A 17,712-nucleotide genomic window follows, 5' to 3' on the forward strand; every position below is an offset into this window, starting at 1 on the left:
AGTTCACAGTAATGTTCACCCTTGCTGAGCACCTTGCCAGGCTCAGTGCTGAGCCCTTGACATGCACATGGCCTGGGAGATGGGGACAGGTATTATCCCCATTTTACAGAGGAGGACACTGGGGCACTGAGAGGCTGCGTAGCTTGCTAGTGTGATGGTAGTGCTGGGATTGATGCTTAGCACTGTGGCTTTAGATTCTGCTCTTTTAATCTCTATGTGGCACTGCCTCTAAGTGGATTTTCCTCATTTTTGGCAGTTAATGAATTTTTACTTTTCTTTTCGTCTCTCAACAGTACTTAACATTGTAATGAACATTTATAGTGGTCCTGAACTTTGCTTGCTGGGTCCTACATCCAGTGTCATTAGGATGAGGGGCCGTTGTACAAATGGAGAAGAGCACAAATAGACTCAACCTAAAAAGCACATGTGACCATTTTTAGCTTTCAATCCACTGTTGTCAGGGGATCTTGTCACATTCACTGTTTCCTTGTCTTTGAAATTTACTGACTTGTGTCAAAACCTGAATTCCTGTCCTTATTACTTCTTCACCCCAATGGAATATAGTCTTGGAAAAAACATTTTCCCAGGGAGGTAAAATATATATATGTCCAAATAATTTGTTTAAATTTGGAAAGGGTAGAGATGTGGCCGAGATGGCAAAGTAGGAAAACCCCTGAGCTCACCTCCTTCCACGGGCACACCCAAATTACAACTATTTACAGAACAGCTATGTATGAGAACAACCTGAAGGCTAATAGAAAAGATTCTCCACAACCAAAGATATAAAGAAGGAACCACAATGAGATGGGTAAGGAGGGGTAGACCCACAACCTCGGGCAGGCAAACCACAAACGGGAGGATAATCACAATCGCTGAGTTCCTTCCCAAGGAGAGAGGGGTTTGAGACCCACATCAGCCTCCCCAGTCCAGAGGTCCTACACCAGGAAAATGAGCCCCTAGAACATCCGGCTCTGAAGGCCAGCGGGGCTTACTTTGATGAGAGCCAGAGGGCTGTGGGAAAGAGAGACTCCACTCTCAAAGGGTGCACACAAAATCTCACATGCTCTGAGTCCTGGCACAGAGGCAGTCATTTGAAAGGAGCCTGGTCAGATTCCCTTGCTAACCTTGAAGAGCCTCCCAGAGGGGCAGGAGGCAACTGGGACTCCTACTGGGGACACAGGTGCTGGTGGCAGACATTTTGGGGAACTCGTTCTACCACAGGGACACTGGTGCTGACAGGCACCATTCTGGATCCTCTCTCTGGCTGTTAGCACTCCACCACCAGCAGACTGGCACCAGCTCTGGTCATGCAGAGATCAGACCTTGCCTGTCAGCATGCCCAAAGTAGTTGGCCCTGCCACAACACAAGGGCCCGTGCAGCCTACATAGGAGGCACCCCTAGAGCATGTAACTCTGGTCACCAGAGGGAAGTCTGCTGCTGGGCCCTACAGGATATCACCTATATTAAGGATACTTATCCAAGCTCAGAAAACATAACCAACCTACCTAATACACAGAAATAAACACAGAGAATTAGGCAAAATTAGACGACAGAACTATGTCTTAAACTAAGGAGCAAGATAAAACCCCAGAAAAAGAACTAAGCAAAGTGGAGATAAGTAATCTTATCCAATAAAGAGTTCAGGTAATGATTACAAAGATGCTCAACAAACTCAGGAGAAGAATGGATGAAGACAATGAGACATTTAACAGAAAGAAAATATAAAGAAGAGCCAAAAAGAGGTGAAGAATACAATAACTGAAAGAAGAAATGTACTAGTAGGAATCAACAATAGATTAGATGATACAGAGGAATGGATCAGAGACCTGGAAAACAGAATAGTGAAAATCATCCAAGCTGAACAGAAAAAACAATTCTAAAAAATGAGGATGCTTAAGAGACCTCTGAGACAACATTAAGCAGACTAATATTCACATTTTAGGGGACCAAGAAGGAGAACAGAGAGAGGGGCAGAGAATTTATCTGAATAAACAGCTGAAAACTTCCCTAACCTGGGAAAGGAAACAAACATCTAGGTTGAGGAAACACAGAGAGTCCCAAATAAGATGAACCCAAAGAGGTCCACACCCAGACACAGAGACTCTTAAGAAGAGCAAGAGAAAAGCCACTAGTTACTTATAAAGGAACTTCCCTGGCTCTAGAAGCAATGTTAAAAGGCCTTCTCTCAGTGGAAAAAAAAAGACCACAACCAGAAAGATGAAAATTATGAAAGGAAAAAAAACTCATTAGTAAAGGTAAACCTAAAGATAGTAGATCAGCTACTTACAAAGTCAGTAAGAAGTTTAAAAGACAAAGTAGTAAAATCATCTATATTCACAACAGAAGTTAAGTTGATACACAAAACAAAAAGTTTTAAAATATGACATCAAAACATTAAATATGGCAGGGGGAATATAAATGCAAGATTATTAGAAAGCGTTCAAACTTAAGAGATCATCATCTTAATCGCAAAGATATATAGGTGGTTATGTATGAGCCTCCTGATAACCAAACCCAAAAATCAATAGTAGATACACAAGTAAAAAAGAGAAAGTAATCCAAACATAACACTAAATATAGTCACTACATCACAAGGGAAGAGAGCAAAAAAGAACTACAAAAACTACATAAAACAGTTTTTTTTAATGGTAGTAAGTACATACCTATCAACAATTAATTTAAACGTAAATGGACCAAATGGTCCAATCAAAAGATAGAATGGCTGAATGGATAATAAAATAAGACCCAACTATATGCTGCCTACAAGAGACTCACTTCAGATCCAAAGACAGACACAAACTGAAAGTAAGGGGATGGAAAAGGATATTCTATGCAAATGGAAACAAAAAGGAAGCTGGGGTAGCAATACTCAGACAAAATAGATTTAGACAAAGTTTGTAACAAAAGACAAAGAAGAGCATTACATATGATAAAGGGGTCAATACAAGAAGAGGATATAACATTCATAAATATTTATGCACCCAGGAGAAAAGGGAACCCTCCTACACTGTTGGTGGGAATATAAATTGTACAACCACCATGGAGATCAGTATGGAGGTTCCTTAAAAAACTAAAATAGAACTATGATATGATCCAGCAATTACACTCCTGGGCATATGTCTGGAGAGAACCATACTTCGAAGAGATACATGCACCCCAGTGTTCACTGTGGCACTACTTACAATAGCCAAAACACAGAAGCAACCTAGTTGTCCATCCACAGAGGAATGGATAAAGACGATGTGGTACATATATACAATGGAATATTACTCATCCATAAAAAAGAATGAAATAATGCCATTTGCAGCAACATGGATGGACCTACAGATTGTCAGTGCAGTAAGTCAGACAAATATCAATATGATATCACTCATATGTGGAACCCCCCAAAAATGATACAAATGAACTTGTTTACAAAACAGAAGCAGATTCACAGATCTCAAAATCAAACTTATGGTTACCAGAGGGGAAAGGTGTGTGGTGGCAGGGATAAATTAGAAGTTTGGGATTAACAAATACACACTACTATATGTAAAATAGATAATCAACAAGGACCTAATGTATAGCACAGGAAACTCTACTCATATTCTGTAATAACTTATATGGGAAAACAATCTGAAAAAGAATGGATATATGTATATGTATAAATGAATCACTTTGCTGTACACCTGGGACTAACACTGTAAATCAACTATAATATAAAATAAAAATTTTAAAGTTATTTATGCACCCAACATAGGAGCACCTAAATGTACACGGCAAATATTGACAGACATAAGGGAGAAGTCAAGAGTAAAACACTAACAGGGAACTTTAATAACTCTACTTACATTAGTGGATAGATATTCCAGACAGAAAATCATTAAGGAAATACTGGCTTTAAATGACACATTAGATCAGATGGACTTCAAGAACATTCCACCCAAAAGCAGCAGAATACACATCCTTTTCAGGTGCACATGGAACATTCTCCAGGACAGAGCATGCTAAGCCACAAAACACCTCTGACTAAATTTAAGAAGATTAAAATCACATCAAGCATCTTTTCCAACCACAACAGTATGAGATTAGACACCAACTACAAGAAAAAAAACTGCAAAAAAACAAACACATGGAGGCTAAACAATATGCTACTAAACAACGGGGTGGGGGGGTCACTGTTAAAGAGGAAATTTTAAAATACCTGGAGACAAATGAAAATGGAAAAAATGATCCAAAATCAATGGGATGCAGCCAAAGGAGTTCTAAGAGGGAAGTTTATAGCATTATAAGCCTGCCTCAGGAAACAAGAAAAATCTCAATCTAACCTAACACCTAAAGTAATTAAAATAATAAAGATCAGAGCAATAATAGAGACTAAAAAACAATAGAAAAGATCGATAAAACTAAGAGCTGGTTGTTTGAGAAGATAAAAAGATAAACCTTTTACCAGACTCATCAAGAAAAACAGAGAGAGGGCCCAAAGAAAATCAGAAATGAAAAAGAAGAAGTTACATCAAACACCACAAAAATGCAAAGGATCATACGAGATTACTGTGACTAATTATACAGAATAAAGTGGACAATCTAGAAGAAATGGATAAATTCCTAGAAACTTACAATCTCCCAAGACTGAATCAGGCAGAAATAGAATGTATGAACAGACCAATTACCAGTAATGAAGTTGAATCAGTAATATTAAAAAAAAAAAAAAAAAAAACTCCCAGCAAACGAAAAGTCCAGGACCAGATGTCTTCACAGATGAATTCTACGGAACATTTAGAGAAGAGCTAACACATATCTTCTCAAACTCTTCTGGAAAACTGAAGAGAAAGGAGCACATTTGAACTCACTTTACAAGGCCAGCAGCATCACCCTGATACAAAAACCAGACAAAGACATCACAAAAAAAGGAAATTACAGGCCATTATCACTGGTGAACACAGATGTTAAAATCTTCAAAGTATTAGCAAACCAAATTCAACAACACATTAAAAGGATCATACACTACGATCAAGTAGGATTTATCCCAGGGATATAAGGATGGTTCAATATCTGTAAATCAATCAGTGTGATAAGCCACATTAACAAATTGAATAATAAAAACCATATGGTCATATCAATAGATGTGGAAAAAGCTTTTGACAAAATTCAACATCCATTTGTGATTAAAAACTCCTAGCAAAGTGGGTATAGAGGGACATACCTCAACATAAGAAATGCCGTGTATGACAAGCCCACCACTAACATCATACTCAACAGTGAAAAGCCAAAAGCATTTCCTCTAAGGTGAGGAACAAGACAAGGACGCTCACTCTCACCACTTCTATTAACATTGTATTGGGAGTCTTAGCCCCAGCAATCAGACAAGAAAAAGAAATAAAAGGAATTCAAATTGGAAAAGAAGTAAAACTGCCACTGTTTGCAGATGACATACTATGTATAGAAAATCCTAAAGATACCACCAAAGAACTAATAAATGAATTCAGTAAAGTTGCAGCATACAAAATTAATATACGGAAATCTGGATTTCTGTACCTTAAACTATCAGAAGGAGAAATTAAGAAAACAATCCCATTTAAAATTGTATCAAAAAGAATAAAATACCTAGGAATAAATCTCACCAAGGAGGTGGAAGACCTGTACACTGGAAACTGTAAGACACTGATGAAATTGAAGATGACACAAATTAAAAGATGGTGCCATGCTCATGGATTTGAAGAATTAATATTGTTAAAATCACCCTACTACCCAAGGCAATGTACAAGATTCAGTGCAGTCCCTATCAAAATACCAATGGCATTTTTCACAGAACTAGAACAAACAATTCTAAAATTTATTTGGAAACACAAAAGACCCCAAATAGCCAAAACGGTCTTGAGAAAGAAGAACAAAGCTGGAGGTATCATGCTCATTGATTTCAAACTATACTACAAACTCTAGTAACCGAAATAGTATGGTACTGGCACAAAAACAGACATATAGATCAATGCAACAGAATAGAGAACCCAAAAATAAACCCACACATACATGGTCAGTCTAAAACAGAGGAAGGAAGAATATACAGTGGGGAAAAGACAGCCTCTTCAGTAAATGGTGTTGGGAAACCTGGACAGCTCCATGCAAAAGAGTCAAACTGTACTGCTTTCTCACATCATATGTGAAAATAAACTCAAAAAAATATTTAACTGTAAGAACTGAAACCATAAAACCCTAAGAAAACACAGTACACTCTTTGACATTGGTCTTCACAAACTTCTCTTGGGTATGTCTCCTCAGGCAAGGGAAACAAAAGCAAAAAACAAATGGGACTATAACAACCTAAAAAGCTTCTGCACAGTGAAGAAAACTATCAACAAAATTAAAAGACAACCTACTGAATGTGAGAAGGTATTTACAAACAATCTATCTGATAAGAGGTTCATGTCCAAAGTATCCAAAGAACCCATACAACTCAACATCAAAAACAAACGCAACTAAAAAATGAGGGCTTCGCTGGTGGCGCAGTGGTTGAGAGTCCGCCTGCCATTGCAGGGGACACGGGTTCGTGCCCTGGTCCGGGAGGATCCCACATGCCACGGAGCGGCTGGGCCCGTGAGCCATGGCCGTTGAGCCTGAGCGTCCGGAGCCTGTGCTCTGCAACGGGAGAGGTCACAACAGTGAGAGGCCCACATACCCCCCAAAAAAAAGAAATGAGCAGAGGACCTGAATAGACATTTTTCCAGAGGGGACATACACATGGCCAATAGACACATGAAAATATGCTGAACATCACTAATCATCAAGGAAATGCAAATCAAAACCACAGTGATACCACCTCACACCTGTCAGTATGCCTAGTATCAAAAGGACATCAAATAACAAGTGTTGACAAGGATGCAGATGAAAGGGAACCCTCATGCACTGGTGGGAATATAAATTGGTTACAGCCACTATGGAAAGCAGTATGAAGTTTCCTTAAAAGTGAAAAATAGAACTACTGTATGATTCATCAATTCAACTTCTGAGTTTTTTCCCAAAGAAATCAAAACCACTAATTCAAAAAGGTAGGTACCCCTATGTCCACTGCAGCATTATTCACAGTTGCTAAGATATGAAAGCAACCTAAGTGTCTATTGATAAATTAATCGATAAAGGAGGTGTATAATAATACATACAGTAGAATATTACTCAGCCATATAAAAAAAGAATGAAATCTTGCCATTTGCAAGAACACGAATGGACCTAGAGGGTGTTTTGCTAAGTGAAGTAAGTCAGACAGAGAAAGACAGATACCATATGATTTCGCTTATATGAGGAATCTAAGAAACAAAACAATTGAACAAACATAAACAGACTCATAGATACAGAAAACAAACTAGTGGTTGCCAGAGGGGAGTGGGGTGGGGAGATGAGTGAAACAGATGAGGGTGATTGAGAGGTCCAAACTCTGTTAAAAAAATATCACAGGGCTTCCCTGGTGGCGCAGTGGTTGAGAGTCCGCCTGCCGATGCAGGGGACACGGGTTCGTGCCCCGGTCCCGGAAGGTCCCACATGCCGCGGAGCAGGTGGGCCTGTGAGCCATGGTCGCTGAGCCTACGCATCCAGAGCCTGTGCTCCGCAACGGGAGAGGCCACAGCAGTGAGAGGCCCGCGTACCACAAAATATATATATATATACACACATATATATATATCACAGAGATATAATGTACAGATAACATAGGGAATATAGTCAATAATATTTAATAATTTTGTGTGATGACAGATGGTAAATAGACTTATCATGGTGATCACTTTGTGATGTATAAAAATACCGAATCACTGATTTACACCTGAGACTAATAAGTTTTAAGTCAGTTTTAAGTCAGGTATACTTCAATTTAAAAAAAGAAGAAAGAAAGAAATGGAGTCCAGTGGTTAGGACTCTGCACTTCCACTGCCAGGGGCCTGGGTTCCATCCCTGCTCTGGTCGGGGCACTAAGATTCCACAAGTCGTGTGGCTTGTGGAAAGAAATTGAGAAAGGAGATGGATAATATTCTTAAATACCGAATAACTACAGATTTGATTTGTTCACTCGACACATATTTATAGAGCACCAAGAAGTGCTGGGCATTTTTCCAGATACTGGGCATATGTCAGCAAACGAAAGAGACAACAGCTCTGCCTTCTTGGAGCTTTTGTTCCAGTCAGAGGAGGCAGACGATATGCCCCAGGTCAGCAATGGGCCCCGGAGGCCCATGTCTGTGGCTGGGCACAGAGAGCAGAGGAGAGAGATGGGAGCGGTTAGGGGTGGGGGGAGGCCAGAGCAGGCAGGTCCTTGTGGCCCGTGCAGAGAGCATGGTTTACTCTGTGAAATGAGAAGCGTTTGGGGGAGTTTTGAGCAGAGGAGTGTCATGATTTGACATGTTTTTTTTTAAATCGGGATCATGCATTGATCCCGTTACTGTGTTAGGGTAGACAGAAGGGGAGGCAAGGGCAGAAAAGCAGGAGCCCAGGTAGGTGGCTTCTGTCCCAGGGAGAGAAAATGGTGGCTTGGACTTGGGTGTGGCGATGGAAGTAGTGAGAAGTGGTCTGATTCTGGGCATATTTTGAATTTGAGCCAACTGAATTTGCATATGAATTAAATATGAAGTGTTAAAAAAAGAAGAACTAAGGGTGAATCTAAAATTTTTAATGGGAAAGGACGTTGAAAATACCATCCGATTTCAGTAGTGGGAGAATTGTGTTGTAACTTACTGGTTCATCCAATAAAACTCCATTTTATTTTTGGAGTTTTATATTCAGGAATTCATTTATGCCTTTTAACAAACTAGGTCCTTTAAGGGACCTTCAGAGATGGAGTTCCTCCATCAGGATGCCGAGATGCTTATTAAAAAGAACAGTTTCCAGATTCCTGCGCCTCCCACCTCTGAGTGGGAGGAAAGGATCTGCCGGGGTAGGACTCAGGTTTCAGTGTCATGAATAAGCACCGAATTCAGAGCTGGGGTGGGAACAGTTTGTCGTCAGAGGCAGCAGAAGTTCACATCCCTTGACTGACTCCTAGTCGTGCCAGCTTTGATCTTACTTCCTCCCAAAGCCTCCCCAACTTCCGTACTCTGGCCTACACCCTACTTCCATAGCACCCGTATTTTCTCAACAGTAGTGATTGCCACACTATAATTGCCTGTTCACTTCTTTATCTTTCCCACTAAATTATTCACTGACATATGCCCAGGCGTAGTGCCAGGCACATGGCAGGTGTTCAATAAACATTTATTGAATTTTCCAAAAAATAAGTTTTTAAGTGTACAAAGAAGAATATTCTTACAACAGGACAAGCAGGTGTGTTAACATCGGTTAGAGCTGTGAGCTGGGTTTTAGGCGCTATTCTGCTTTGGGCTGTATGAGCCGTTTCTGCTCACAACATTTCTGATGCCAAATGTGGGAAGGGGGGCATACCACGCCAACCAATTCTCCAACTCTCCATACACCAACTGGGTGTCTTACAATTCAGTGCAGTTCTGACAATACCCAGAGTTAGCACAGACCCAAAAGGGTGAGGGCTCAGTCCCATAGGACTGCCCCCACTGCAGACACCAATCACAAGTTCTGGACCTCCCATACTTCTGACTCACAGCTATAAATTGGGGGTTCCCATGTCCCCCTCCTCTTTCCTTACATTTACCAGTTTGTTATAAGGGATAGAACTCAGCAACAGTCAGATGGAAGAGATGTATAGGATAAGGTATGGGCGGTGCATGCAGAGCCTCCATACTCCCTGTTAGCACACCACCATCCCAGCACCTCCCTGTGTTCACCACCCTAGAAGCTCCAAATTTCATTGTTTGGTGGATGTTATGGAAGTTCTATTATGCAGGCAAGATTGATTAAATAAGTAGCCATTAATCACTAACTTGATCTCCACCCCCTCTCCTCTGCCCAGAGGTCAGGGGTGGGACCAGAAGATCCAATCCTCTAATCACATGGTTGGTTCCTTGGGCAGCCAGCCCCCATCCTGAAGCTATCTGGGGACCCACCAAGACCCATCTCATTAGCATGGACTCAGAGACGGTTGAAAGGGGTTAGTTATGAATTATGAGAGACACTCCTCTCACCTTGTCACTCAGGAAATTCCAAGAGTTTTAGGAGATCTGTTCTAGGAACTGGGGACAAAGAATAAACAGGTATTTCTTATTGTGTCACGATATCACAGGCTAGTTTTCAGATCCTGAACAAGTTCGTTAACCTCCTGCATTACCTGTGAAAGCAGCTGGGGATGGGAGGAGGGGACACAGGTTTTACAGAAAGCCCTAGAGGTTTTCATGTGTTCTCCCATTGAGATTCACTTTGAGGAGTAAATCTCTACTACTGATGACAATACCCACCCCTCCGATATGTTGGAAGGAGGAGGAAAAGCTTGTGGGCTGTTGGGCAAGTGATTTCTGATGGTTTCTTTCTGTGCTCTTGGAAAAAAGACAACCAGGGTTCTGAAAGCATTTAAGTATTGTTTCGTTATGTTTTGGTTTTGCTTATTACATAGATGTTTAATGATGGACCACCTCCCTTTCCTATCTTGATTTTTAGCTGCATGTGCAAATCAGCGTCCTGACCTCTTTGGTTGTGTTATTGCCCAAGTTGGAGTAATGGACATGCTGAAGTTCCATAAATACACTATTGGTCACGCCTGGACCACTGATTATGGGTGCTCAGACAACAAACAACACTTTGAATGGCTCATCAAGTAAGGTTTTAATTCATATGACATATTTGTGTTGCTAACAATTTGATACCAGAATACTGAACATAGTCAAAAGGATAAACGTTTGACTCCATGCCCTTCAATGTCTCATATTTGCGTGTAATTTACTGCAAAAGTAGGGCAAGTGGTGGGAATACCTGTCTTCCTGGTTTTGACCTGGTCTTTAACAAAAACAACAAACTACAAAGATGTGATGGGCAAAATTTTAAAGGTGGTCCTCCAGGATTCCTGTCCCCTGGTTCTTCGGTCAACCACTAATCTAGGTACTTCTGTGAAGGGACTTTGCGGATTAAATTAAGGTTACTAATCAGCTGACCAGGATAAGGAGATTATCCTGGATTATCGAGTGGGCCCAATCTAATGACAAACCCTTAAAGGCAGAGCATTTTCTCTGGTGGGAGTTGGGGATGCAGCAGAAAGGGAGATGAGAGAGATTGGACGCATGAGGAGGGCAGGAGGACTAAAGCCACCATTGCTGGCTTTGAAACTGAAGGAAGCGGGGCTGTTCGACCTGAGATCAACCCCAACCAACAACCATCAAAGAAACAAGGACCTCAGTCCTACAGCCACATGGAACTGAATGCATTCTGCCAACAGCTGGAATGAGTCTGGAAGTAGATTTTTTTCTAGAACTTCTGGATAAGTGCCCAGCTAGCCAACACTTTGATTTCAGCCTTGAGAGCCAGAGAACCCAGTTGAGCCAAGCTAGACTTCTGACTTATAGAACTGTGAGATAAGAAATCCATGTTGTTTTTAAAAGCTGCCAAATTTGTGGTAATTTGTTAATGCAGCAATTAAAAAATAATTTAAAAAAAAAGTCATTATAACTTACATATATATGGGATTTCTTTTTCTAAATTAAGAGATAAAGGGCTTCCCTGGTGGCACAGTGGTTGAGAGTCCGCCTGCCGATGCAGGGGACACAGGTTCGTGCCCCGGTCCGGGAAGATCCCACATGCCGCAGAGCGGCTGGGCCCGTGAGCCATGGCCGCTGAGCCTGCGCGTCCGGAGCCTGTGCTCCGCAACGGGAGAGACCACAACAGTGAGAGGCTCGCGTACCACAAAAAAAGAAAAAGGAATATATGCAAGAACAGTTAAACTTTTTTTGTGCTCTCAGTATTACCACATATATTTGAAACTACAAGTTGCATTACTGAAATATTCGTATCCCTCAACACTTTGGCGAAAACAGTGAGAAAATGGCAAACATTTAGATTCTCCAGACTGCAAGCTACATTCTTTTTTGGCTCTTCACTCTTTGCTTCCCACATGTAGGGGTTTTTGGATTTTTACCAGCAGTATTTAGGAATTACTCTTGGAATAGCACCAGCAGCCTATGTCCCCTCTCCCCACTGTATTTTGATACAGTAATTTCTCAAGTCAGGTTTTTTTCCTTCATTTGATGTGCTTTGTATGGTTAGCTCTCCACTTAGAAATTCAGCTAAAATGACTTGAATTTTTTTAATTGAATACTTTTAAACTATTCAATTCTGTCCTGTAGGAGGGGGAAAGTTTAGCTTTTAAAATACACAGGTAGCCTCACTGACACATCCTGGTGAAAGCTGAATATTTGAAGAAGCCATAGTTCCAATTACCTTTAAGAAAATATGCACTTGGGGAGGATAAGTCCCATTTAAACTCAGTTGAAAATACTGAGTTAATTGTATATTGAAGGCAAAAATATTTGCTGGAACCTGATACTTCTAAAATTAATTTGAAAGCAAAAAAAGAGTTCTAAATATTTTTTCTCTCAAGATGTGTGTGATATTCCTATTTCAGACTTTAATTTTTTAACCTAGCACCCACAGAGCTGTATTTTCCTCTTACTTGCTACTCCCAGTGAACAGAGAGCTCAATCCAATATATTGAAGGGGTCCCCCCACGACCCCCAAAATTTAAATTTCCAAGTTTGTGAATGGCTGGGAAAAATAAAGCCTAACAGACTTTTTTTCTACAGAACTTCTCAGTCTTGAATGTATAAATGCGGCACATGAACCTTGAGGTGGGGAGAGGCATTATTAGTAGGCAGTTTCCAGACTTGTTTTCCCATAGAACTAACCCTTATCTGGAGGACTGGGGTTGATCCAGAAATGCTCTGCAATGAGAGCAGAAAACAGACCCATTGGTACCCCCATCTTATCTATTAGGAGACTAAACCCCAGAAGGTTTTAGTCTTAGCTTGGTTAACTGAGTAGAAATTTTACTATTTTTGCCTATTTACCCTCCAAAATAAAACTCTACTAAAATAGTTTAATTCATTAATACTGAACACTTTGGAAAACATGACACCCATATGGACTAAAACGTAAAGAAAAAGTATCCAGAGATGGCTTAACTATTAATCAATCGCTGTTTAATTTGATTGTACTTATGTTCTTAAAAACCTTTTTGTTAACTGGAAACTTATCTTGTGCTTCAGAAGGTGTCTCCTCCACTAACTTTCTCACCATTGGCCAAAGTCAGTTTCTTTCTGCTGGACTGTGAGCCAGCAGGGGGTCAGCGGCTTAGGTTCCCTGGTTTCAGACAGGAAGCTAGGCCCAGAGGGGACACGTGGTCTTCCTAAGACTGCCAAGCTGAGCTCAGAATAAAGGTTTTATAGATACTAAACAGGCAAAAGCTGCTGTACACTGGATTTCAAGTTCTTCAACAAAAGAAAGGCTTGCACCCATTCTATTCACAATCAGTGATTTAAAAGAACAATCAGGGCTTCCCTGGTGGTGCAGTGGTTGAGAGTCCGCCTGCCGAAGCAGGGGACACGAGTTCGTGCCCCGGTCCGGGAAGATCCCACATGCCGCGGAGCGGCTGGGCCCGTGAGCCATGGCCGCTGAGCCTGCGCGTCCAGAACCTGTGCGCCGCAATGGGAGAGACCACAGCAGTGAGAGGCCCGCGTACCACAAAAAAAAAAAAGAAGCAACAAGGATATGTTGTACAGCACAGAGTATATAGCCAATATTTTATAATAACTTTAAATGGAGTATAATCTATAAAAATATTGAATCACCTGAAACTAATATTGTAAATCTACTATACCTCAATTAAAATCTTTCCATGTAGAATACAAAGGGACAGTCAGTCCACTTTGTAGCAGTGAAAAAGTCAGTCTGAAGAATATGAAAATATTCACCTCAAGACAGTCAGTAGGCACATACTTTGGGTTGTTTCAACAGCCCTGTTTCTTTCTTACACAGGCTTCCAAAGTGGGAGCGAAATAAACGACACAGCTCCCCAGCTTCCAATAGCCCTGGCCAGTCACAGCCCAAACGGTGAGGTGATGTAACTTAGTCTGCAGTGGTCACCCATGGACCAGTTGGCTGCAGTCCTCACTGCTGGTGACGGTAGGCGGGTAGATGACGCAAGTCACTGTGCCCACCGGTCCCCGTGATTATCCTAGTGGACACACAACTCTCATTTTGATATCCGGCCTCATGAAAGTGCCTTTGCCTTTCAGATACTCTCCACTGCACAACGTGAAGCTACCAGAGGCAGACGACATCCAGTACCCGTCCATGCTTCTCCTCACTGCGGACCATGACGACCGCGTGGTCCCGCTTCATTCCCTGAAGTTCATTGCCACCCTTCAGTACCTGGTGGGCCGCAGTCGGAAGCAGAACAATCCCCTGCTTATCCACGTGGACACCAAGGCGGGCCACGGGGCTGGGAAGCCCACGGCCAAAGTAATAGAAGAAGTGTCAGACATGTTTGCGTTCATAGCGCGCTGCCTGAACATTGACTGGATTCAGTAAATGGCATTTCCCACTGCCTCCGACGGCCGCGGAAAGCCTCAAGGGCTCCCACACCGTTAAAACCGAGAAACCACTGGGCGTAATGCCTCCCCACACGAACACTGTTCCTGCACTCGCGGACTGCAGCTGAACAGAACTGCCGTGGGGATTTTATCTTTTCTAGGCTTCTCCTTTTTAGCAGGCCCTTGGCGTTTCTTTTTCCCACCCTGTGCAGGCACATATTTTAAAAGGAACAAAAGGCATGTTCGGATAAATAGCTAATGGCAGCCAACACGCTGTGAATATTAGATTGCTGGATTCAGAGTCATGGTCAGGCATACTTCATATAGAGCACCTCAGTGAAATTTGCTTCTATAACTATAACCAATACACCATTACATAAATGTGAGACTTGTTCTCCTGAAAGAGACTTCTTTGCCACAATAATAAATGTTATTTAAGAATGAGAGGCTTTATTTCTGGTTCCTTTGTGTCGAGGAGCAACCCCAGAAGCGCAGTCATCCTGCACTGCGTCCTGTCATTTGTCTATGGGAATAAGCAATGAAGTCATAGACTGTAAGCGCTGCACGGAGGCGGAGTGCGTCCATCTAGCTCCCTTGTTTATGGTGAGGAAGCTATTAGGGGTGGCTTACTGTCTTACATATTAACCACTCAGCCAGCTGGTCATATCGTCCGGGGCTCTTTCGGTTTGGATGCCTCCTAAAAATCAGTGGACCCGAAGCTTCAGATTATTCACCTATTTGTCTGTCTGTCCATTTGGTTACAAAGTATTTGTGGAAATCAGAGTACCTGGGATTCTAAAACTAAGAGACCACATGAGTGAACTCTCCAAATTTATCTTACGATTAGAAATTTCAGCATTTGCCAAGCAGTTCTTCCCCCCATAGACCACTTCCTGGAAATAAAAATAGTCATACTTTAAAAAGTGTGTCTCCCCAGCCTGAAAATATATCATTCCTCAAACTTGTCCATAAGAAAAAAAAAAAAATTAAGGCATTTGGTTTAACATTTCATGAAATACTATTCCTTTGGGTATCAGTTTGGGAGGTGGTGATCTAATTTATGAGAAAAAAACAGCTGCTGCTTTGTCTTGCTTCATGAGATATCACAAAAATTACTATTTTGTATAAAGTATTTTAACCTTAAAAAAATTAGTTTAAGGGCTTCCCTGGTGGCACGGCGGTCAGGAAAGATCCCACATGCCGCAGAGCGGCTGGGCCCGTGAGCCATGGCCGCTGAGCCTGCGCGTCCGGAGCCTGTGCTCCGCAACGGGAGAGGCCACAAGAGCGAGAGGCCTGCGTACCGCAAAAAAAAAAAAATTAGAAGATTACTTCATTAATCTAATAGCTTGTTCTTTTCCAGGTAAGTGCTATTTTCCAAATCATACATGTTTGTGCTTCTCTTGAGATCTCTACCTCTCAAATTGTAGTCTAAAGTTAGACACACTATTTTCTGTCCAGCTTATCACTACATACAAGATCAGTTGAAAGGTGGATACATGGTTTGGCTTTTCTACAGTTATGTTTTCTATCTCTGTTTAAATAAGCACTGTATATAATGCAGCTGTCATTGAACATAGGATTCATTATGAGCCCCTCCACCCAATCCCTGGAGAAAAAGTATGCCACTAGCTAGCAGTGCATGCAGGGGTTGACATCATCACCATCTACCTGGAGAGATGCTAACACTAGCTAACTGCCATGTAACTGCTGACCAGCATGACAGGAAGGAAAAAAAATGTATTTGTATAGATAAGGCAAAGGCAGCCTTTATCCTAGACCAGCTGGGTCATTTAAGGTGCAGACAGCTGAGTTGTACCCATTCAGTCCAGAGCATTTGCAAGTTTGCACGGAATCCGGCTACACTTTCCCACTGAGGTTTTCTACTTAGCAGCAGAAAGTGGAAGTACAGTGTGTAGAGTCTCAGCTTCAAGAGAAATCAGGACCAGGTTCAAATCCCAACTGTCAATTAGTAACTGGTGATTATGAGGAATAAACAAGCTAATATACTTACACGTGCCTAGCATATAATTGGACTCCAATTGGGAGTTTTCTTTCCCAAGCTAATTTTCATATCGAGATTTTAGCTGGACAACTGAGCGCACAGACTGAAGGTAGCTTTTTCACACCTTAATCATTGGATGACTTAGAGGTTGGGCTCCTCCCCAGATCTCAGAGTGTCTTTCTTACTAGATGCCACCCTCCTCTGTATCCTGTGCTCTGCCCCTCTGCTCTGTCTTACGTTGCTCTCTGGTGTTCTGAGGAAAAAAGCTGCATATGGTGGCCAGGTGGTCTGCCTTGTCACAGGGCCTTGCAAACACGCCACAGAGCGTTTGCTCCCTTAGTAAGATAAAGTCACATTTATGATGTTTAATATGTACATACCTGGAATATTGTAAAACTTTGCAATTAGTCATGTTTCATAATACTCCCACTAAAGCTTAGGCAGTTACACCCAAATGGTGCTGCCAGTATGAAAGGTTACATTTCAGCTAAGAAAGTCTGTCACCAAATTCTCCATATTTATCAGATAATTTTACCAGCCTCAGGGATTTCCCTGGGCAGGTTGCATAGCCAGTGCCCAGAAGGCTTACAGAGCCTCAAAGATGAGTTAAGGCCAGACTGGAAAGGTGTAAGGGGGGCTGTAAAAAAAAAGAGAAGGTCAGACTATAAGGGGGTAGTCAGGAAGGCCGGTGGGATGAGGGCTGAGGCCAATGAATAAGGACCATTTAGCTGTATTTTGCATCCATTCATATGCTAGGGGCTGGGAGTGCAAAGAGAAAAAGTCCTGCCCTGATGAAGTTGAGACTCCAGGGGGAGGAAACAGGCGATAAACTATGTCCTCGGTCCCCTGTGCTCTAAGCTTTCTGTGTGTGTGGATATGTTTGTCCTCAAGCAACCTTATAAACCATGTGCTTATCCCCATTTGGCAAAGGCCCAAGTTCACCAGCTGGGAAATAAGCAGGCAGGGCAGTTAACCCTGGCAGCAGGACCCTGGAGACGGCACTCTTACCCACTAGTCTAGTAAGACAAAAAAGCAAGTGGCTTCCCATTCAAGATGGCGACTAGGAGGGTCCTGAACTTACCTCCTCTCATGGACACAGCTAATTGACAGCTGCATACAGAACAATGCGCTTTGAAAGAAACCCAAAAACTAGATGAGCAACTCCTACACATGAGGTGAAAGAGAAGAAACCCACATGGAACCGGGTAGAAGAGGCTGAGACACAATCTCACGATACACCCCACCCCTGACACAGCCACCCACAG

At 41.9% G+C, this 17,712-nt stretch overlaps 1 protein-coding gene across 1 annotated transcript in view; it reads left to right on the forward strand.

Annotated features, from left to right (window-relative positions):
• The window catches only part of PREP (prolyl endopeptidase), a 140,328-nt gene extending 125,440 nt beyond the window's left edge, over positions 1–14,888 (forward strand). Inside the window, exons 14-15 of the mRNA XM_065889245.1 lie at positions 10,526–10,682; positions 14,149–14,888. Coding sequence (XP_065745317.1) covers positions 10,526–10,682; positions 14,149–14,443 — 452 coding nt within the window. The 3' untranslated portion in view covers positions 14,444–14,888. The remainder of the gene's footprint in view (positions 1–10,525; positions 10,683–14,148) is intronic.
• Positions 14,889–17,712: the final 2,824 nt, after the last annotated feature.

The sequence above is a fragment of the Phocoena phocoena genome, chromosome 12, assembly GCF_963924675.1.
Source record: "Phocoena phocoena chromosome 12, mPhoPho1.1, whole genome shotgun sequence".
Lineage (NCBI taxonomy): Eukaryota > Metazoa > Chordata > Mammalia > Artiodactyla > Phocoenidae > Phocoena > Phocoena phocoena.